Source organism: Antechinus flavipes, chromosome 3, assembly GCF_016432865.1.
Source record: "Antechinus flavipes isolate AdamAnt ecotype Samford, QLD, Australia chromosome 3, AdamAnt_v2, whole genome shotgun sequence".
NCBI classification, from domain to species: domain Eukaryota; kingdom Metazoa; phylum Chordata; class Mammalia; order Dasyuromorphia; family Dasyuridae; genus Antechinus; species Antechinus flavipes.
In genome coordinates, this window is record NC_067400.1 from 433911299 (window position 1) to 433929332 (window position 18034).

Below are 18034 nucleotides of genomic sequence, written 5' to 3' on the forward strand. Positions count from 1 at the left end.
GTTTCCATCAATTAAGGAAGGGTTGAATAAACTGTGATGCAAATGTAATGGCATTCTATCATACTATAAGAAATGAGGGAAAAGACTTAGAAAGTGATGGAAAGCCCTGAAAAACTGATGCAATTTGAAGTAAACAGAACCAAAAAAAATTATAAAAATGAAAAATTTAAAAGACTTAAGAACTTTAATCACCCAGTGATCAACCATGGTTCTTCAAGGGTTGAACAAAAATCACTGCCTATCCCATGACAAAAAGCTAATGGATCCCTGTGCAGGAAAAAAAAATAGATTTGTTTAGTGAGGTTTTGTTTTATTTGATTATATATGATACATTGATTCTGTTCTGGATTTTTTTTCCCTTTTCATTGAGATCAGAAAGGTGAAAATAAAAAGATAAATGCTTTATAATTGGGGAAAAAATATGAAACTAATTTTAACAGTCACTGTTGGATTTTATTGACTCTTCTGTTCCATGATTACATACAATCTAAGTAAATAAAATTAAGCTATACTTTATTCACTTTATTCAATATTTATACACAAATATATGTATGGTGAATACTTTCAAGATGATCCCATTATGTCACAAGCAAATTTAGTGGGCTTAAATTTTTTTTTTGACAAATAAGGAAATAAAATTTAGCAAAGTTAATACTTTTTAATGGAAGTCCTTAAAATTAGTGATGATTTACAAAAAGAGAAAAAAAATAGGGGACATATTAAAGTTCTACAAGGCATCACCTCAGATTATGATAGCATCTGAGATTATGAAATCCTGAAGTGATCAACTCATACCTTACAGTTCTATTTTCAGTATCTGAATTTAGCATCTCATGTCAATTAAAAAGGATCCTTTTATAGAAGATGGTGCTAAATAGTGTTAAACTTATACATTTATAAGTATATATGACATATTTATATGTTAAACTGAAAGCATGTTAAAGTACATGATTAAATGGGTTACTCCTTCAGCCCAATTTGGCTGACTTTCATTGAATGTCTTGGAACAGTCAAACAATGTTTCTTGCTTTTTCCAGATTAGGTCATGTCTGTAAGGAAAAACTAGAAATTTTGCTCTACTTCCCAGGCCAACTAAACTCTTTAAAATCATATTTTTTTTAATCTTTATTTTTAAATTTTTTTTTCTTTTTTTAAAATAGCTTTTTATTTACAAGATATATGCATGGGCAATTTTTCAGCATTGACTCTTGTAAAACCTTCTGTTCCAACTTTTCCCCTCCTTCTCCCCTCCTTCCCTCCATCTCTCCCCCAGATGGCAGGTAGACCAATACATATTAAATATGTTAAAGTATATGTTAAATATAATATATGTATACATATCCATACAATTATTTTGCTGCACAAGAAAAATCGGACTTAGAAATAAGGTAAAATTAACCTGAGAAGGAAATCAAAAATGCAAGCAGACAAAAACAGAGGAATTAGAAATGCTATGTTGTGGTTCACACTCATTTCCCAAAATTCTTTCCCTGGGTGTAGCTGGTTCTCTTCATAATTGAACAAATGGAACAGGTTTGGTTCATCTCATTGCTGATCATTATATAGTATTGTTGTTGAAGTATATAATCTCCTGGTCCTGCTCATTTCACTAGCATCATTCATGTAAATCTCTCCAGGCCTTTCTGAAATCATCCTGCTGGTCATTTCTTACAGAACAATAATATTCCATAACATTCATATACCACAATTTATTCAGCCATTCTCCAATTGATGGGCATCCATTCAATTTCCAGTTTCTGGCCACTACAAAGAGGACTGCCACAAACATTTTGCACATATAGATCCCTTCTTTAAGATTTCTTTGGGATATAAGCCCAGTAATAACACTGCTTGATCAAAGGATATTCACAGTTTGATAACCCTTTGAGCATAGTTCCAAATCACTCTCCAGAATGGCTGGATGTTTTCACAATTCCACCAACTATGTATCAGTGTCCCAGTTTTCCCACATCCCCTCCAACATTCAGCATTAGCTTTTCCTATCATCTTAGCCAATCTGAAAGGTGTTATAGTATAGTATCTCAGAGTTGTCTTAATTTGCATTTCTCTGATTAATAATGACTTTTGGAGCATCTTTTCATATGGCTAGAAATAGTTTCAATTCCTTCATCTGAAAATTGTCTTTTAATATCCTTTGACCATTTATCAATTGGAGAATGGCTTGATTTCTTAAAAATTAGAGTCAGTTCTCTAAATATTTTGGAAATGGCCTTTATCAGAACCTTTGACTGTAAAGATGTTTTCCCAGTTTATTGTATCCCTTCTAATCTTGTCTGCATTAGTTTGTACAAAAGCTTTTTAATTTGATATAATCAAACTTTTCTATTTTGTGATCAATAATGATCTCGAGTTCTTCTTTGGTCACAAATTACTTCCTCCTCCACAGGTCTGAGAGGCAAACTATCTTGTGTTCTTCTAATTTATTTGTAATCTCATTCTTTATGCCTACCTCATGAACCCATTTTGACCTTATCTTGGTGTATGGTGTTAAGTGTGGATCAGTGCCTACTTTCTGCCATACTAATTTCCAATTTTCCCATCAGTTTTTGTCAAATAGTGAATTCTTGTCCCAAAAGCTAGGATCGTTGAGTTTGTCAAACACTAGATTATTAAAGTTATTGACTATTTTGTCCTGTGAACTTAACCTATTCCACTGATCAACTAATCTATTTCTTAGCCAGTACCAAATGGTTTTGGTAACTGCTGCTTCATAATATCGTTTTAGATCAGGTATAGCTAGGCCACCTTCATTTTAAAATTATATTTTTTAAAAAAGTGAATCTGGAAGAAATATTACAAGATCATTTCAAATTCAAGTGTTAATTCTTTGGCATTATCATGTATCATTTTTCTAGATCTTCTTACCTGCCCAGCCATTTCTCCTTTGTATACTCTTATTTGGAGATTTCCTCAGCTTCTATCAATTCTGTTAACATCTTTATGCAGATAACATCTAGATTTATGTGTCCATCCCTCTTAACGCCAGTTCCATATTTCTAATCTTCTATTTGACATTTTGATGAACTAGATTGCCAAAAGCATCTCAAATTCAGCCCATCCAAAATATTCTTTCCAACCAAATCTACCATTCTTATGAAGTTCCCTAGGAAAATGACCACTTTTTTTTTTCATATATTCAGGTTTGAAGCTTAGACATCTTCACTTATTCATATTTCTCATTCTGCTCTGCCTGCTGAAGATTCTTGTCTCATAAACTGGCAAGTCTTATTGATTCCACTTGACCTCTGATATTGTCCTCTTCTCTCCACTCATACAACCACTTTTCTTGGACATGTCTTCACCACTTCTTACCAAGTCTATTATATTAACTTCTTAATTGGCAGATACATAGAGATAGATTGTGATAGAAACTGAAAGCAAGAAAACCAAAGTAATTTTCTTCAAGTGAAAATCTATGCATGTTCTCTCCTTACTCAGTAAATTTCAGCAACTCCCTTTTATCTCTAAGAGTAAATATGAAATCCTTTATTTGGCATTCAAAACTCTTCATAGTCTAGTCTCTTTCTTTCTCTGTAGTCTCCTCACATATTACATTCCTTCACATGGACTATGATTCAACTTGTTTTGTCATTTCAGTCATGTCTGAATCTTTTTGACTCCATTTGGGGTTTTCTTGGCAAAGATACTGGAGTGGTTTGCCATTTATTTCTCCAGCTCATTCTATAGTTGAGAAAATTGAGGTAAACAGGGTTGAATGATTTGCTCAGAGTCACAAAGCTAGTGTCTGAGACCAGATTTGCACTCAGGAAGACGAGTGTTCCTGATTCCCAGCCATAAAGCTATATCCCTAACTGTTCATGGTCCAGTTATGCTGACCTATTTGTTGCTTTTCACATTCAATGCTCTGTCTCTTTCTGAACCTTAATACCAGCTATTGTCCATCTCTAAAATGTCCTACATTTTCTACATTTTTAGAATTCCTGGTTTCCTTCAAAACTCAAGTCAAACACCATTTTCCTAGTCCCTTCTCCCTTTCCCAGATGCTAGTGCCTTCCCTGCTCAAGTTAACATATTTCTCATTTTATTTGTGTGTGTGTGTACACACACACACACACACACACACACACACACACACATCTCACCCATTAAAATGTAAGCTCCTTGATTTCAGAAACTATTTTTCTTTTTCCTTTGTATCCTCAGTGCCAAGCCTGACACAGATTATGTACTTAATAAATACTTTTTGATTGATGGGACATGTGAGAAATACTATCATCAAGCTCTCACTACCCTCCTCCAAAAGGTGAGATTAGCTAGATTGTGTGTAGGACAAATTCAACATCAAAGGTCATACCAGATCTTTTTTTCTTTAATGTGGATGATATGCCCTTTGATGAGAATATTAGAGATTTTCCTTCTTAGAATCCCAGGGACATTGCTTTGTGCCCCCATAGTCATCTCTCTCAAAGCCTCTCAAACATTCTTGGTATATGGAGGTATACACATACACACAGACTGCCTGGGAGACAAGAAAGCCAAGTAGCAAGGAAGGTCAGCACCTAATAGTTTAAAACTAGAAAAGCATCATTACGTTATCTCAGTATATATTCCTTAGACTCAAAGTATGTGTCAAACAACATGGAGAGTATGAGGACTCTTAAGACATATAATCTCTATGTGATAAGTGTTTTCTGGTGTTCCTTCTCATTGAAAGTGATCCAGTGACAATATTAAAAGAAAATAGATGAACAATTCCAAGTCATGTCAACAAGCATTTATAGGCACTCATCCCTTCATTATGCCAGGCACAGTTCTAAATGCTGGACAGAATGAAAAATCAAAGGACTGTCTCTACTGTCAAGGAAATCTTATTTTATTGGAGGAGACAACATCCAGATAACTATGTATATGCAAGATATAAACAGGGTAAATGGAAGATCATGAGAGGAAAGGCAAAATCATTAAGGGAGACTGAGAAACTTCTTGCAGAAGGTATGTTCATTTAGCTAGAACTCAAATGAAGTAAAGAAAGGCTGGTAGCAGGAGGCAAAGATAAGAAAGTAGAGCATACTAGATATGGGAGACATTTGAATAAAAATTCACAGTCAGGAGATAAGGTGACGTGTTCAAGGAGCAGCAAGGAGGTCAGTGTTACTGTATAGTAAGACTGTGGAGTATAAGAACAAGGAGAAATGGGAAGGAGCTAGGAAAGGTAGAGGCATTAACACACAATTTCCCTTTCTTTACCTCTATTGTATCCATTTGCTGAGTCTTTAGACATTGTTACAGAATCTGTTGATTTCTGAAAATCTGAACTTCTACTGATAAAACAAAGAGGGTACTTCATTCACTTTCTGAGATTTGGCCCAGTTCCCACCTTCCACCACACCCAGGTTGCCTTAAATGGGAATTCCTTAGGCAGGAAACCTTGGGGGAGTGAAGACAGTAGATAAACAAAAGGCCCTTTTGTCAAAGTGAGGGTAAATGCTCGGCTGATATTCTTGCCAGACATCTAATATTATGATTTATGCTCTTGCCTCCCCATACTATGAGTGTGGTTCTCATTCAGAAACTACCTCAGGTTCACATCCTAACATGCCCCATAAGGGTGTTGCCGGCTGATTAAAAGAGAAAGGAGTGTCACACAACAGCTCAGACAGCTCATAAGAAAGGAATTACAGGTTCTTTGAGGTTGGGTGGTTTTTATTTTTTGGGATTGTTTTTTAGTTTGGTAGCATTTTGTATGTGACAGTGTGTGTGTGTGTATGTTTTGGCAGGGTTATATGTTAAGGCAGGTCACACCACAGTTTCCACCCTATGATTACTGGGTGGATAGGGGCTGAACACTAGCAATGATAGAAAATAGGAAATAAATTAGGATAATAAGAGACAAAGAGGAAAGGAGTAAATTTTCCGCAAGTAATATTTTTCTCTTTATGGTTATTTGACTTTGAAACAGCACATGAAAGTAGTAATCATGTTACTCTAGGAGACAAAGCACAGAATGTGGGAACCACACAGAAGAAGCATGTGATTCCCCTCAATGTATTAATTAGAAATACACAGAGACAGAATTTTCAGGAATCAACTACTGTCTTCATGGCTGTGGAAAACCATAAAAGAAGTAGCACAGGAAGAGAAGGGAGCAAGCATTTATTAAGCACCTACTGTATATTAGGTACTTTAAAAATATTATCTCATTTGATCCTCACAACAATCCTGGGAGGTAGGTGCTTTTGTTATCTCCAATTTACAGTTGAAGAAACTGAGGCAGAGATTAGAGACTTAACTAGAATCACACAGCTAGAAAATGTTTGAGGCTAAATTTGAACTTAGGCCTTCCTGACTCCAAGCTTAGCATTTTATCTACTACAGTGGATATGAGCAGGAAAAATACCTATTGGACTAATCACATGTCTCAAAGTAATATAATAGTAAATTTTCTCCTTCTGACTTATTTGTGATCTGGAGGTGGTGGACTGTATATAGAGTCCTGGACCTTGTGTTCAAATCCCATCTCTGATCCTTGCTGTTTGTTTTAATTTGGGGGAAATGGTTTATGACTTCATTGAGCCTCAGGTTCCTCATCTATAGAATGAAGAGGGTGTACTGGATAGCTTCTGTGAGCCCTTCATATTCTAAATTTATGTCCTTTTCTAGCCTTTGAATTGTTATTTTTATGGTCCAGGAATAATATTGTCTTATTTTATAATGTACTTTTCATTGGTAGATTTCAAAATTAATAGTCTCTTGACTCCACTGTAACACTAGCAATGTTCTTCCCCATCCTTCTCCTCCCCCCAAAATTAAAACTTCTTATAATTTTTCATATTCCATCCATGCACTTGTATTTTGGTTTCAGAATATTCTTTACTCATTTCCTTAGCTCCTGCAGAACCTCTCTTATGCAAGTTTGCAGATGGTGGACAGAAGAAGCGACAGAATCAGAACAAATATATACAGAATGGGAGAGCATGGCACAGAGAAGGCGAGGTAAGTAAGGTTTTTTCCTGAATCTTCAGGGTGGATGTATAGCAATGACTGGTTAAGGAAACAGTCATAGACTTTTTAGCTTGGCCACACAGCATTTTTTGAATGGTTGCCATTAGTACAGATAGAGTTTATATCTTAGACTGTGTTTTATTTTAAAAACTGCCCAAATATATACTTTGTTACTGAGTGACAACTACAAGAATCCACAAATCAAGAAAATTGAGAAGAATTAAGCACTGACTGGAGTCTTCATGAAGCCCATAGTTACAGGATAGTGCTTGGATCTTTTGGATCAGTGGCATATTGGTATTTTAACACTGCTCAGAAATTGGACTAATCAATCCAATAGTCCATTTATAATTGAAGTATGCTTCCTTTTCCCCTTGTAGATTATTTTGAAAAATTATTTTTCTATATGATAAAATCTTTAATAGATCTTTAAGGTTACTAATTTTATGTGTTTACGTACATATGCTGAGAAGAAGCAAGATGTAGCAAATTGGGCATTGAACTAGGAAAAGTTGGATTCAAATCCCTTCTCACATTCTTTCTTCTGAAACCCATAGCAAATAATTTAACCACTCTGCCTCAGTTTCTTTATCTATAAAATTAGGAAAATGAATTGGACAATCTCTAAGAAATTTCAAAGGAGGATCAAAAGTGATAACATTATAGATTTGGAGATGAAAGAGAATACTTCTGATATTGGAAAAGAGGAAAAATAGTCATTTGGAAACCCTCTGGCTTAATCCTGTTATAATTAATTTTTTTTTTCAGTATTCATTTGTTCTGAGAGGCAGCATGACATCCTGGATAGAGAACTGAGGCTCAAATGTGAGAAAGACTTGGATCATAGAATCATAGATTTAGAAATAGAAGAATTAAAATCCCAACTCTAACTTCTAATGTTTGTCTGACCCTTGGCAAGTCAGAGAATTGCATGGGGGAGGGGACTATCAGTTAAAGAACATGTGTAGATCTGCACAAATAGAAGGTATTTCCTCATTAGGGAATTACCTGTGCCAATTTAATCACAAGTCCAGTTCAAATCAAACAAACAAAAAAGGATCTTATTGCCTAGTCACTGTTGTTGCAAGGATATAAAGACAAAACCAAGAATTGGCCCTGTCCTCAAAGAGCTTACTTTCTAATGGAAGAAAATGTTTATGAATGTTAATCTTAAATATACTTAAATATACTAAATGGTAGTTTCTTATTCCCCAATCATACTGAACAATACATATTTTGCATTTCAAGATTCTCAGTTTCATGTTTCTTTTCATTATAGGCTGGAATGACACTTACCTATGATCCAACTACAGCTGCTCTACAGAATGGGTATGTATTTGAGGTTAATGGACTCTTTTAATTATCTGCTAAAGCCTAGGCATACCTTATCTGAATAATGTTTTTTAAATGTATATGTGTGTGTACATACAAATGTACATATATATATATATACACATACACTGCAATAATGTGTGCACATGCTTGTGTGTCTTGTGGAACCTTTTATATTGGAATGCAGTTGTCAGTTATTTTATTGTTAAAAGTTAAAATTGTCAGTAAGTTAAAATGTCAGTCTTAGAACTGTTTTAACAGGAAATATGAGGGGATGAAAGATTGCACATAATTTTGTCTAATAAATGATAAAAATGTAAAGCATTATTTAATGAGGGCCTTTCCCTTTGTTTCAGATTTTATCCGTCACCTTACAGTATTGCAACAAATAGAATGATCACTCAAACATCTATTACACCTTATATCGCTTCTCCTGTTTCTACATACCAGGTTTGTGCTCTCTGGCTTATAAACATCATTCCCTTGATTATGGGATCAAATTTGTTGCTGCATTGGTTTTTATGTCTTTAAAATTGTGTTCAGTTATAAAGTAAATTATTTTTACAAAGCACAAGTGCTTCTTGAAGTATATGTATGCCATAGTAGATAAAAAGATGTGACCATGGAATCAGGAATACCTGGTCTCTGATACAGCCTGGCTGTGTGACCCTATTCATTTTAACCTCTCAGTGCCCCCAGGAAATTCTTTTAAGTCTATAAGTTGGTCAACATTGGTACTCTTAGATCTTCCTCAACCAGGGAGTTCCCTACACTGATGAAATAACAGTTCTAAATCAAAAAAAAAAAAAAAAAAAAGGTGTTTAATTCAGAATGAATCACCGTTATTTGAGCAGAATGATTACCTGTGCATGAGTTGTCATTAGGAGATGTGGGAAATGCACGCTAGTTGTCCTGTGAATGATAAAAGTTTCAAGACTAATGGTGACCTTAACTATCTCAACAATCCTTATTTTCACATATGCTATATTCTTCTTTAATGAATTAGTTCAAGAAAAACTTTTCTTCCTTGCTACACTGTTGCTTTTTCTCCTTGTTTAATGAGCCAGTGAAAGGAATGAGGGGTAGAATATACAGGTCTTTTGTTAGTAAATATTAAATGAGTAGAGTTATGAAATGTAAATTACACATACACACACACGACTATGTCTTAAATATCCTTCTTAGAAATAGAAATATCAAAATATGATTATTAATTCATTTGTACCAAAGTTCAAATAACATCTTCCATGGACACAGTAATACTCAATAGATTTCTTCCACTTTTATACAGAGCATGTTTTTCTTAGCCCTAAATGTTTTGTTCTACTGTTAAATATTTTGGAAGTATATGATCACAGTATATGATGGTCATCTGTCTATCCTATTTGGTGAACCTGAAGGGTGCCTTTTTCAGAATAAAATATCAAGGATTTGAGGAGGTTTTTTAAACAGGCTAATGGGCCAGGAAAGTTTAACAGAAGACCAATTGGTATCAGGAAGGTTTAAACCATAAAAATTGTCCGGGAAAGCAGGTGGTCAACATCTGTGGAATGGGACATCTGGTAGCCTGCCTTTGGGGTTCTTCCCTCCCTCTGATTGGAAAGTTTCTCCCAAACTCTCCATTTAAGTAGGAAGCCCAAGGCAGTCATCTCATAATTTCCCACCTGGCTACACTCCTGGACTTCATCATCATCTCCAAAAACTCATCTTCCAGCAATGTCATATCAGCTTTGAAAGACCCCCTGCCCTTAGGGCACCATTTTCCCACTGATTGAAGAAAGTGAAGGCAGAATATCAGAGGGTCTCCCAAATCCTTTATTTGAGGGGGGTCAGGACTGTTAATTCATCATTGCCCACCTTACTGCAGGACTTCATTATGCCCTTTGTGGGGAATACTTCCCCTACCTCTTTGAACTTTTTTTGTGTGTTGTCTTCTCTCATTAGAGTTTGAGGGAAGGAACTGTCTTATTTTTCTTTGTATTGCTAGTGTTTATCACAGTGCTTGGCATATAGCAGGTGCTTAATAAATATTTATTTGCTATTTATATCAAGGATCTACCCAGCAGAGAGTTGGTTTGTTGGGTCAGGACACTATTCCTTTAGGTGACTGGTGAGAGAAAGATGGGGGTATGGCGTTCTTGTCCCAGAGGAATGGGGATATGAGATAGAATTCTGAGAACTATAAAGTGTATCAGATACAAGACAAACATAAGATGAGGCCAAAAGATAGAGGCTTGCTTATAGTGATCAGGGCAAAACCCAGGGGCATCAATGATTATATGAAGTCAAAGTAGGACCAGAAACAAGGATGATTTACTTCTGACCTATGACCCAAAGAAGAATTGCAAACTGAAGGAGATTTGCATCATTGAGGCAATACTTATCAAGTTAAGACATAGGAATTTAGTGGAATACTGTACACAATAAGAAATGATGAAGTGAATGGTTTTAGAGATGCCCGGGAAGACTTGTATCAAGCAATGCAAAGGAAGAGAGTAGAACCAGGTGAGCAATTTGTATATTAACCATATTGTGAAGACAAACAAGTTTTTCAAACTTAGAATCTCTTAATAACAATATTAAGCAATCACAATTGCAGAGGGCTCATGATGAAATATGCTACCCACTGCCAGATAGATTCTCCATAGAAGCATATATACTTGTGTGTAATGTATATATGCTGGGATTCATTCCATCACTTCCCATCTTCACTAGGACCATGTTAAAATAATCATCAATTTTTATTCTCTTCCTCTCCATTGTATCTTCTCTTACTGCCTACAAATATGCTAAATTTCTCCATATTAAAAAGAAAAAAACTTTCCTTGCTTTTTCAATGGATGGGGGAGGTGGGAATGAGAGAATTTGAAATTGAACTTTTAAAAAATTGCCTCCTGTTACTTTCTGGCTAAGAGGAAGACATTCTTCTTTGCAAAAAATGAACCCCTTATCTAAGTTATTTTTAAACATTCATTCCATTACTTTTCATCTTCACTAGGACCTTGTTAAAGTAATCATCCTTTTTCTTTCTTGAATTTTCAATATCTTCCTCCCCATTGTATCCTTCCTCATTGCCTACAAATATGCTTTTTCCCCATATTGGAAAGAAAAAAATGCACAATCACCTCTTGATCTTGTTATCCATCTATTTCTTCTAATTTGCTGACAGACTTCCTGGATGAGAAGTTTGTCTTCATTCCCATCACCCAGATGCTCCCCAGTCCTTTTCAATCTTGCCTCTGTCTACTAGTCTCCTGGAACAACTTTCAGTCGCTAATGACTGCAGTTTCACAGTCTATTGCTCTTTTCTTAGACTTTATCCCCTTACTTTCTCTGCAATTTTACATTATCAAATACCCCCAGGCCATTAGGTGGCATAGACATTATAGTGCTAGAGTTGGAAAGATCACAGTTTGAATTCTGAGACACTAATTGTGTGACTCTAGGCAAGTCATTTAACTTTTGTCAGCTTCAGTTCTCCATCTTCAGTGGCAATAGTACTTTAAAGGGTTGTTGTGAGATCAAATGAGATAATAAACATAAAGTGCTTTGTATATCTTAAAGCATTATATAAATGGTAGACTTCTTTTTTTCTTATAATCTTCTCCTGGATTCCATGACACTGTATTCTTCTGGTTCTCCTTTTACTTCCCTAATCTTCACTTCCCTAAATTATTTCTTCTTGTTTCCAGTGTCTTCTGAGTGTTATGAATCTCTCCAGAATTCTAGATCCTGTGTCTCATCTCACTATACCATATTCTTTTTCAATTTCATCTATTAGCTTGACTTTAATTTTTGACCTCTATGTAGTTGATTTACAAATCTAGTCTTTTTTCTCTGTCTTCTATTTCCTCTCTCCCTCTCTTGCTCTCTCTCCCCTGCTCCCCGCATTATCCTCTGGTCTTGCATTTTCAATGACCTGTTATAAATTATGATTTGGATGTCCAACTGATACCTGAAATTAATGATGTATAAAATCATCTTTTCTTCAAAACTTTGTATTATTCCTAAACTCTTTAGTTATATTTAATAGTACCATTATGCTTTTAACTTCTGAGTCAATTTTGCCTTCTCCATAACTCTTCCTTCCATGTCTAGTTACTTACAAGTTTCATCAGTTCATGTAAAATTTCTCATATATGTCCCTACCTCATTTTTATGACTACCCTTGTTCAATCCATCATATAAATTGATATCAGAGTAATCCCCTAAATATACACATCTGCTTACATCACTTCTCTTCTCAAAAATCTTCAAACAGTTCCCCAGTTCCAAAAGTCCAGGCTCCTTAGTTTTGCATTCAAGTCAAGTTGTTTCCAGTCTAGCCTTGGAGCCTTATGTCACACTACTTCCCTTCATATACCATGCACTTTAGCCAACATGAACTACTTATTATACTCAAAATATGTCCCATGCTTTCTCGCATCTGTATTTTTGCTTATGCGGTTCCCTATATTTACAATATTCCTCTTTTTCTTTTGTTAGACTTTCTTTAATACTTAATTTGAATATTGCCTCCTCTGGGAAGCTGTTTTTGATCTCTCTAGCAATCGCATTATTCCTCTGCACTACTCAGAGCATTTTGTTTTTCCTTAATGAACTTATGATCTAATAGTAGAAATAAAAGTTACACAAAAGTCATAGTACAAAATAGAATATGATAAATGCATAAGAAAAAGAGATTATATCTTATTATTTATTTCCTCCTGCCTAGCACATGGCTTTGAATGTAACAATTGTTTAAATTTTATTTTTGTTATAGAAAGATGGGAAGAAGAAATTAATGAATTAATTCAAATACTTTAACCAGCATTTCAATTTCTTTCACACAAGGCATTCAATAAATCATTATTGAATTGGAGTCAACTATGAAGTCTGTATTAAGATTACTTGACATTTTTTCCCTAAGATCTAAAGAGAATTATAAACAAACACTGCAATTAGGTGGTTTTTCTTATAATTATTTACCCAATTTAATCTCTAAAATGACCTTTTTTTTTCTTTTATCTCTACTCAGAAGGTCTGTTTTACAAAAAATTGTCACTGCAAGTAGAGATAAGAAGACTTCCATATATGTTTATTGCATATATTGTAGAACTAATTTTCAAATAAATAAAAGAATATACAGAAGTGTAAATCCTTCCTGTTGACATTTAGAACCAACAAAGTATTTCCTTACCACTTTGTCTTTGTTGTAAAAGTGCTTTTTGACATTTGTATTTTGGCCACCAGATAATTTAATTTAAAAATGAAAATGGTGTCAATAGTAGAACTAACTGATTAGAAACAAGATAATTTCCTATGATTGTATTGCTTTATTCTGAATATTTTGTTTTTCCCTAAAACATCTTTTTCCTTTGATATCTAGAGAACTACATTTGAAAATGTAGTGGGAATAGAACTTTTTAAATACTTTATGTTATAATCTTCTTTAAACAGAAACTCTCATTAATGTTTCCCATTTTATACCTGGAAAAATTAAGGAAGAGAGACTTAAAAGACTACTGCTAATTTGTTGTTTGAATTTGAATAGAGATTTGTTATTGAATAGGGACTTGATATTGTAGCCCCTGACTTGGCAGCCTGCTAACTCTCTCAATCCACTGAACCATAGTAAAAATGGAAGGATCTGGCCCAAATTAGCTCCTGTAGCTATTAGCCTTTGGATGATCTACAACAGTGAAGGTTCTGCAATTACAAGCAATTCATGTCAGATTAGGCCTTTCTCCATCAAACTACCATGAACAGCCACTGGATTTGAGAAATTGGCATTAAGGAGACACCACATATCCTAATGGGGAAAAGGCTCCATTCCAGATAACTTAATGTTAATAAGCCAGAAGCACTTAACTTTAATCAGCCTTAGCTCTGAAGAGAAGACAAGAGCAAATGAATCTTAGGGCTTCATTACAAAGTTAATCTCAAAACACTTTGCCCACAGCCATTCACAGACCTTCTAATTTTAGGTAATGAGAATGGAGTGGGCTGTAGAAGGGGTTTATTCTTAAGAAAGAAGCTTAGATGCAACTTGAGCATCTATGTAATCAAGGAAGCTTTTGGAATCAAGTGGGGGATTGCTTGGTTTTGATTTTGCTTGATGAATAGAAACAGTGTGAAACAGTATATAAGGCACTGGACTTCAAGTCCAGACCTGGATTCATATGCGATTTCAGACACTAACTATATAACTCTGAGCAAATCACTGAGTCTCTCTGTGAATGAGTGCTTGGATATAATGGCCTAAAACAGCCTTTTTAGCTATAATTCTATGATCCACTTTTTTTTGCCTCCTTTAGACACTGAATCTAGAAACTTCTGGTAATTTGCACAACTCAGAGCCTTGGCCTTAAGTTTTAATTTCTTTCTTAAATAAAGATTTCTATTTTCTGGAATAGTTAGAAATCCCTGACAAATAGGAATAACATCAGAACCATTTCTCATCCTGTAAGGGAATTTTACATCAGCTGTTTTTATCAAAGCAAACATATTTGCTAGATTAGTTTATGTTTAGCTGTAGTGTGTTAGGTTGTCAAATATCAAATTAATCTGTTTCATCAGATGTGATGTTAGAGAGCAATATTTGTGCATTTACAGTGATCAATTCTTATTTTTTTTTCAGTGATCAATTCTTTAAAGGTTGTGTTAAGCATTCAAAATTAATATAACAAGCAGAAGTCTCAAATTTTATATATATATATATATACACACACACACACACACACACACACACACACACACACACATATATATATATAAAATATCAAAATCCTCTTGGATAATGTTGAATACATATAGAATAATTATCTTGGCTAGGATGGAAGTCAAAGGTGAAATCACTTATATTGATATAATTTGAGGCCTAGTTTAGAATGTACCACATTCTAAATTTTGTGTACTATGCTAGAAGCTTGAGCCTACTTGTTTAAATGAATTCAGATTCAGTATTGTAGCTTTTAAGCTTAGGAAGGATGAAGTGAAAAAACGGATAAGAAACGAAATTTAACTTATAGTATATTTGGAGTATTGAAATAGTTTCATGGTTTCTGAATGTAGAATTAAAAAAAAAAAAAACCATTTCAAGAGCTCCAGAATGGATTCTGTAAATAATTGATAATATTATTTCAGTATTTTCCTTTGGTATCTTTTTATTTTTAAAACAATACTTAGATGAGTCAGGTCCTAAAGAAAATCAGTAGACATTGTTATTGTTGTTTTCAGAATGTCTTTTTTTTTTTTTGTAGGTGCAGAGTCCTTCATGGATGCAGCCTCAACCATATATCTTGCAGCACCCTGTAAGTTTCCCTTTTAATTTCTGTAACATATTCTTGGCTAAACTATTATACACAGGCAATATTGGAATCTTGAAAATATGGCAATTAATAATGATCTACAGTTTGTCCTCCCTCAACTTGATTTTTTTTTTATTTAAGAGATGAGTCAGATTAAATTTCCTATTTGTAAAAATAAAAAACCTGTGAAATCTATGAGGAAATTGTACTTTATCCTACTTTTTTTTTTAATTGAGTATTTGAATAGCAAAACTTACTGTGATACATATAAGTTTATACTTATGTATGTTTACTGTTATATTAAATGTAGTAGCTCTCATTATAATGAATGCTTAAAGCAGTTTTTAAATACTCAGAATAAACCAGCCACATCACTTTTTTCTATGGTAAGTTGCAAATAGTGGCAACTTTTTTTTTTAAGTAAATGAAAACCATAACTGGAATGGTTGATATATGATGGCTATAGTTTAAGAATCATTTATTAGATTTGTCCCAATTGCAGCACTCTGTATTAAATGAAAGGGTAGCCTGTCGCTAGAGAATAATTGAAGTGATCTAAAGCAGAAATATTGCCTAAGATACTCGTACAATTTAACAAAGATAGTGCCCAGAGAAGGATGCCCTGAAAGGTGCCTGGAGCCTTTGTTGTCTACAGAAAGTTTTTAAAAGGGCCCATTTTTCAGTTTAGGATTTCTTGGTTCAGCAGCTTTTATCAATCATCCAGCTAAATGGGAAACCAGAACAGGAAATTCCTTCAGCATATCCTGTGTTTCAGAATTATTTCCATTTAAGCTGATCACATGCTTTTTGTTCCTCTACTTTTTTTTTTTTTTTTTTGAACTAGGGGAAAAAATATGAGGGAAAAACTGTCCTTAAAGTATTTGTTAAGGTTGATGTTCCTCTCTCACCCATTTCTACAGCTAGTACTTTTCATATCTTCACTCATTTTAGAGATAAAAGAAATATGAATATATCTCGTGCTCAGATTGGGTCTTAGGGAGATTAGGAATAAGGTTCATCTCTGAGGAAACATGTCCATTTTTCCCATCTTATTTATTATTCATGATCTCCTAAAGTATCAGAAAGTCATCTACCATCAAATATGCATTTAAATGTACATAGCTAGTGTAGTAGGATGGCAAATCTAAAACACTGAAAAGTCAGGGGAGGAATGATTGGAATCTGTAATTTACTGATTTTGAGTACCAGGCAAAGTGTTGTACAGCCTGTGATCATGATTTATTCTATACTGTTTATCTGTATATATACAAGCAAGCTCTTGTAAAATGTAGAGGAAAAGTTGTTCATTTATAAGCACAAATTTCTTTGCCATCCAAAAGGGTGAGAATATATCTCTTGAGTTTTTTTCTTCTGAGTTTGATGTATCTTTTACATAAGGACTAGTGTTCTTTGAGTAGTAAAAGAGAGAGAGTAGGGATTGATACTTCAAGAGGGACTTTTTGTCAGTGTATGTGTGCAAGGTGATTGCTAAGGCTTCATCCCTTTTGCTTTCAGAGAAAACTGATGAAATTTTGAAATAAGAATAAAAATTTTCAAACTACCCCCAACCACCTGCTTTGTTGTCTTGTCCATGCTCAACAAATTAAAGAGGCTCCTTTGTCTATTGCAAAAGGTATCTAGAGGTTCTCACCTATCATTCAGACCTCTTTTTTTGTTGTTGTTGTTGCTTCTGTCTTTCTCCTTGTCTAGGGTGCTGTGTTAACTCCCTCCATGGACCATACTATGTCACTACAGCCTACGTCAATGATCAGCCCTCTGGCCCAACAGATGAGTCATCTTTCACTAGGCAATACTGGAACAGTAGGTGGAAACTTAATATAATGCGTGTATAGGCTAATGAGGGCTGGGCCCACAAAAAGAATAATTCCCTGCAGCCTGTATTCCCTTGCCCATACCCCACTAGATTGTAAGCTCCTTGAGAGCAGGGATCCTGTCCTAGCCCATCTTTGTATCTCCCACAGCACTTTGCACATAATAGGCACTCAATAAATATTTGTTGACTGAATGAATTGAAGTCAATCCTGGATATTTTTCCTTGACCAAAATATAGAGCCTGTGAATAAATACTTTTACCTTTGCAACCCTATAGGGAAGTAAAGGGAATATACATTTGCTCCTTATTCTGATCTCATTATCAGAAATAATGATGATGCCCACAAAAGAAAGCTGGAAACTCCTTCACGCCCTCTAAGTTTCTTCTTTTCTAGGAATAGAAGAATCTGAGGGCATAGGATTTCCCGTGGCATCTCATATCCCCACTCTCTGGGAGGCCTGGTCGGTTCTCTTAATCAGCAAGGATCCAGGACTTGGACAAACAGCTTCCTAAGAGAAGGAAGAAAGAAAGGGAGAATGCATAGTTTCATGGACATTCACCTTGATGACTTAGCATTAGGCTAGAGTACAAAGGG

At 34.7% G+C, this 18034-nt stretch overlaps 1 protein-coding gene across 4 annotated transcripts in view; it reads left to right on the forward strand.

Annotated features, from left to right (window-relative positions):
* RBMS1 (RNA binding motif single stranded interacting protein 1) overlaps nucleotides 1-18034 on the forward strand; it is a 242825-nt gene that overhangs the window by 214941 nt on the left and 9850 nt on the right. For all 4 annotated transcript variants that reach the window (XM_051986287.1, XM_051986288.1, XM_051986286.1 and 1 more), the window contains exons 7-11: nucleotides 6869-6975; nucleotides 8264-8313; nucleotides 8673-8766; nucleotides 15558-15608; nucleotides 17316-17426. In XM_051986287.1, the coding sequence (XP_051842247.1) occupies nucleotides 6869-6975; nucleotides 8264-8313; nucleotides 8673-8766; nucleotides 15558-15608; nucleotides 17316-17426 (413 nt within the window). The remainder of the gene's footprint in view (nucleotides 1-6868; nucleotides 6976-8263; nucleotides 8314-8672; nucleotides 8767-15557; nucleotides 15609-17315; nucleotides 17427-18034) is intronic.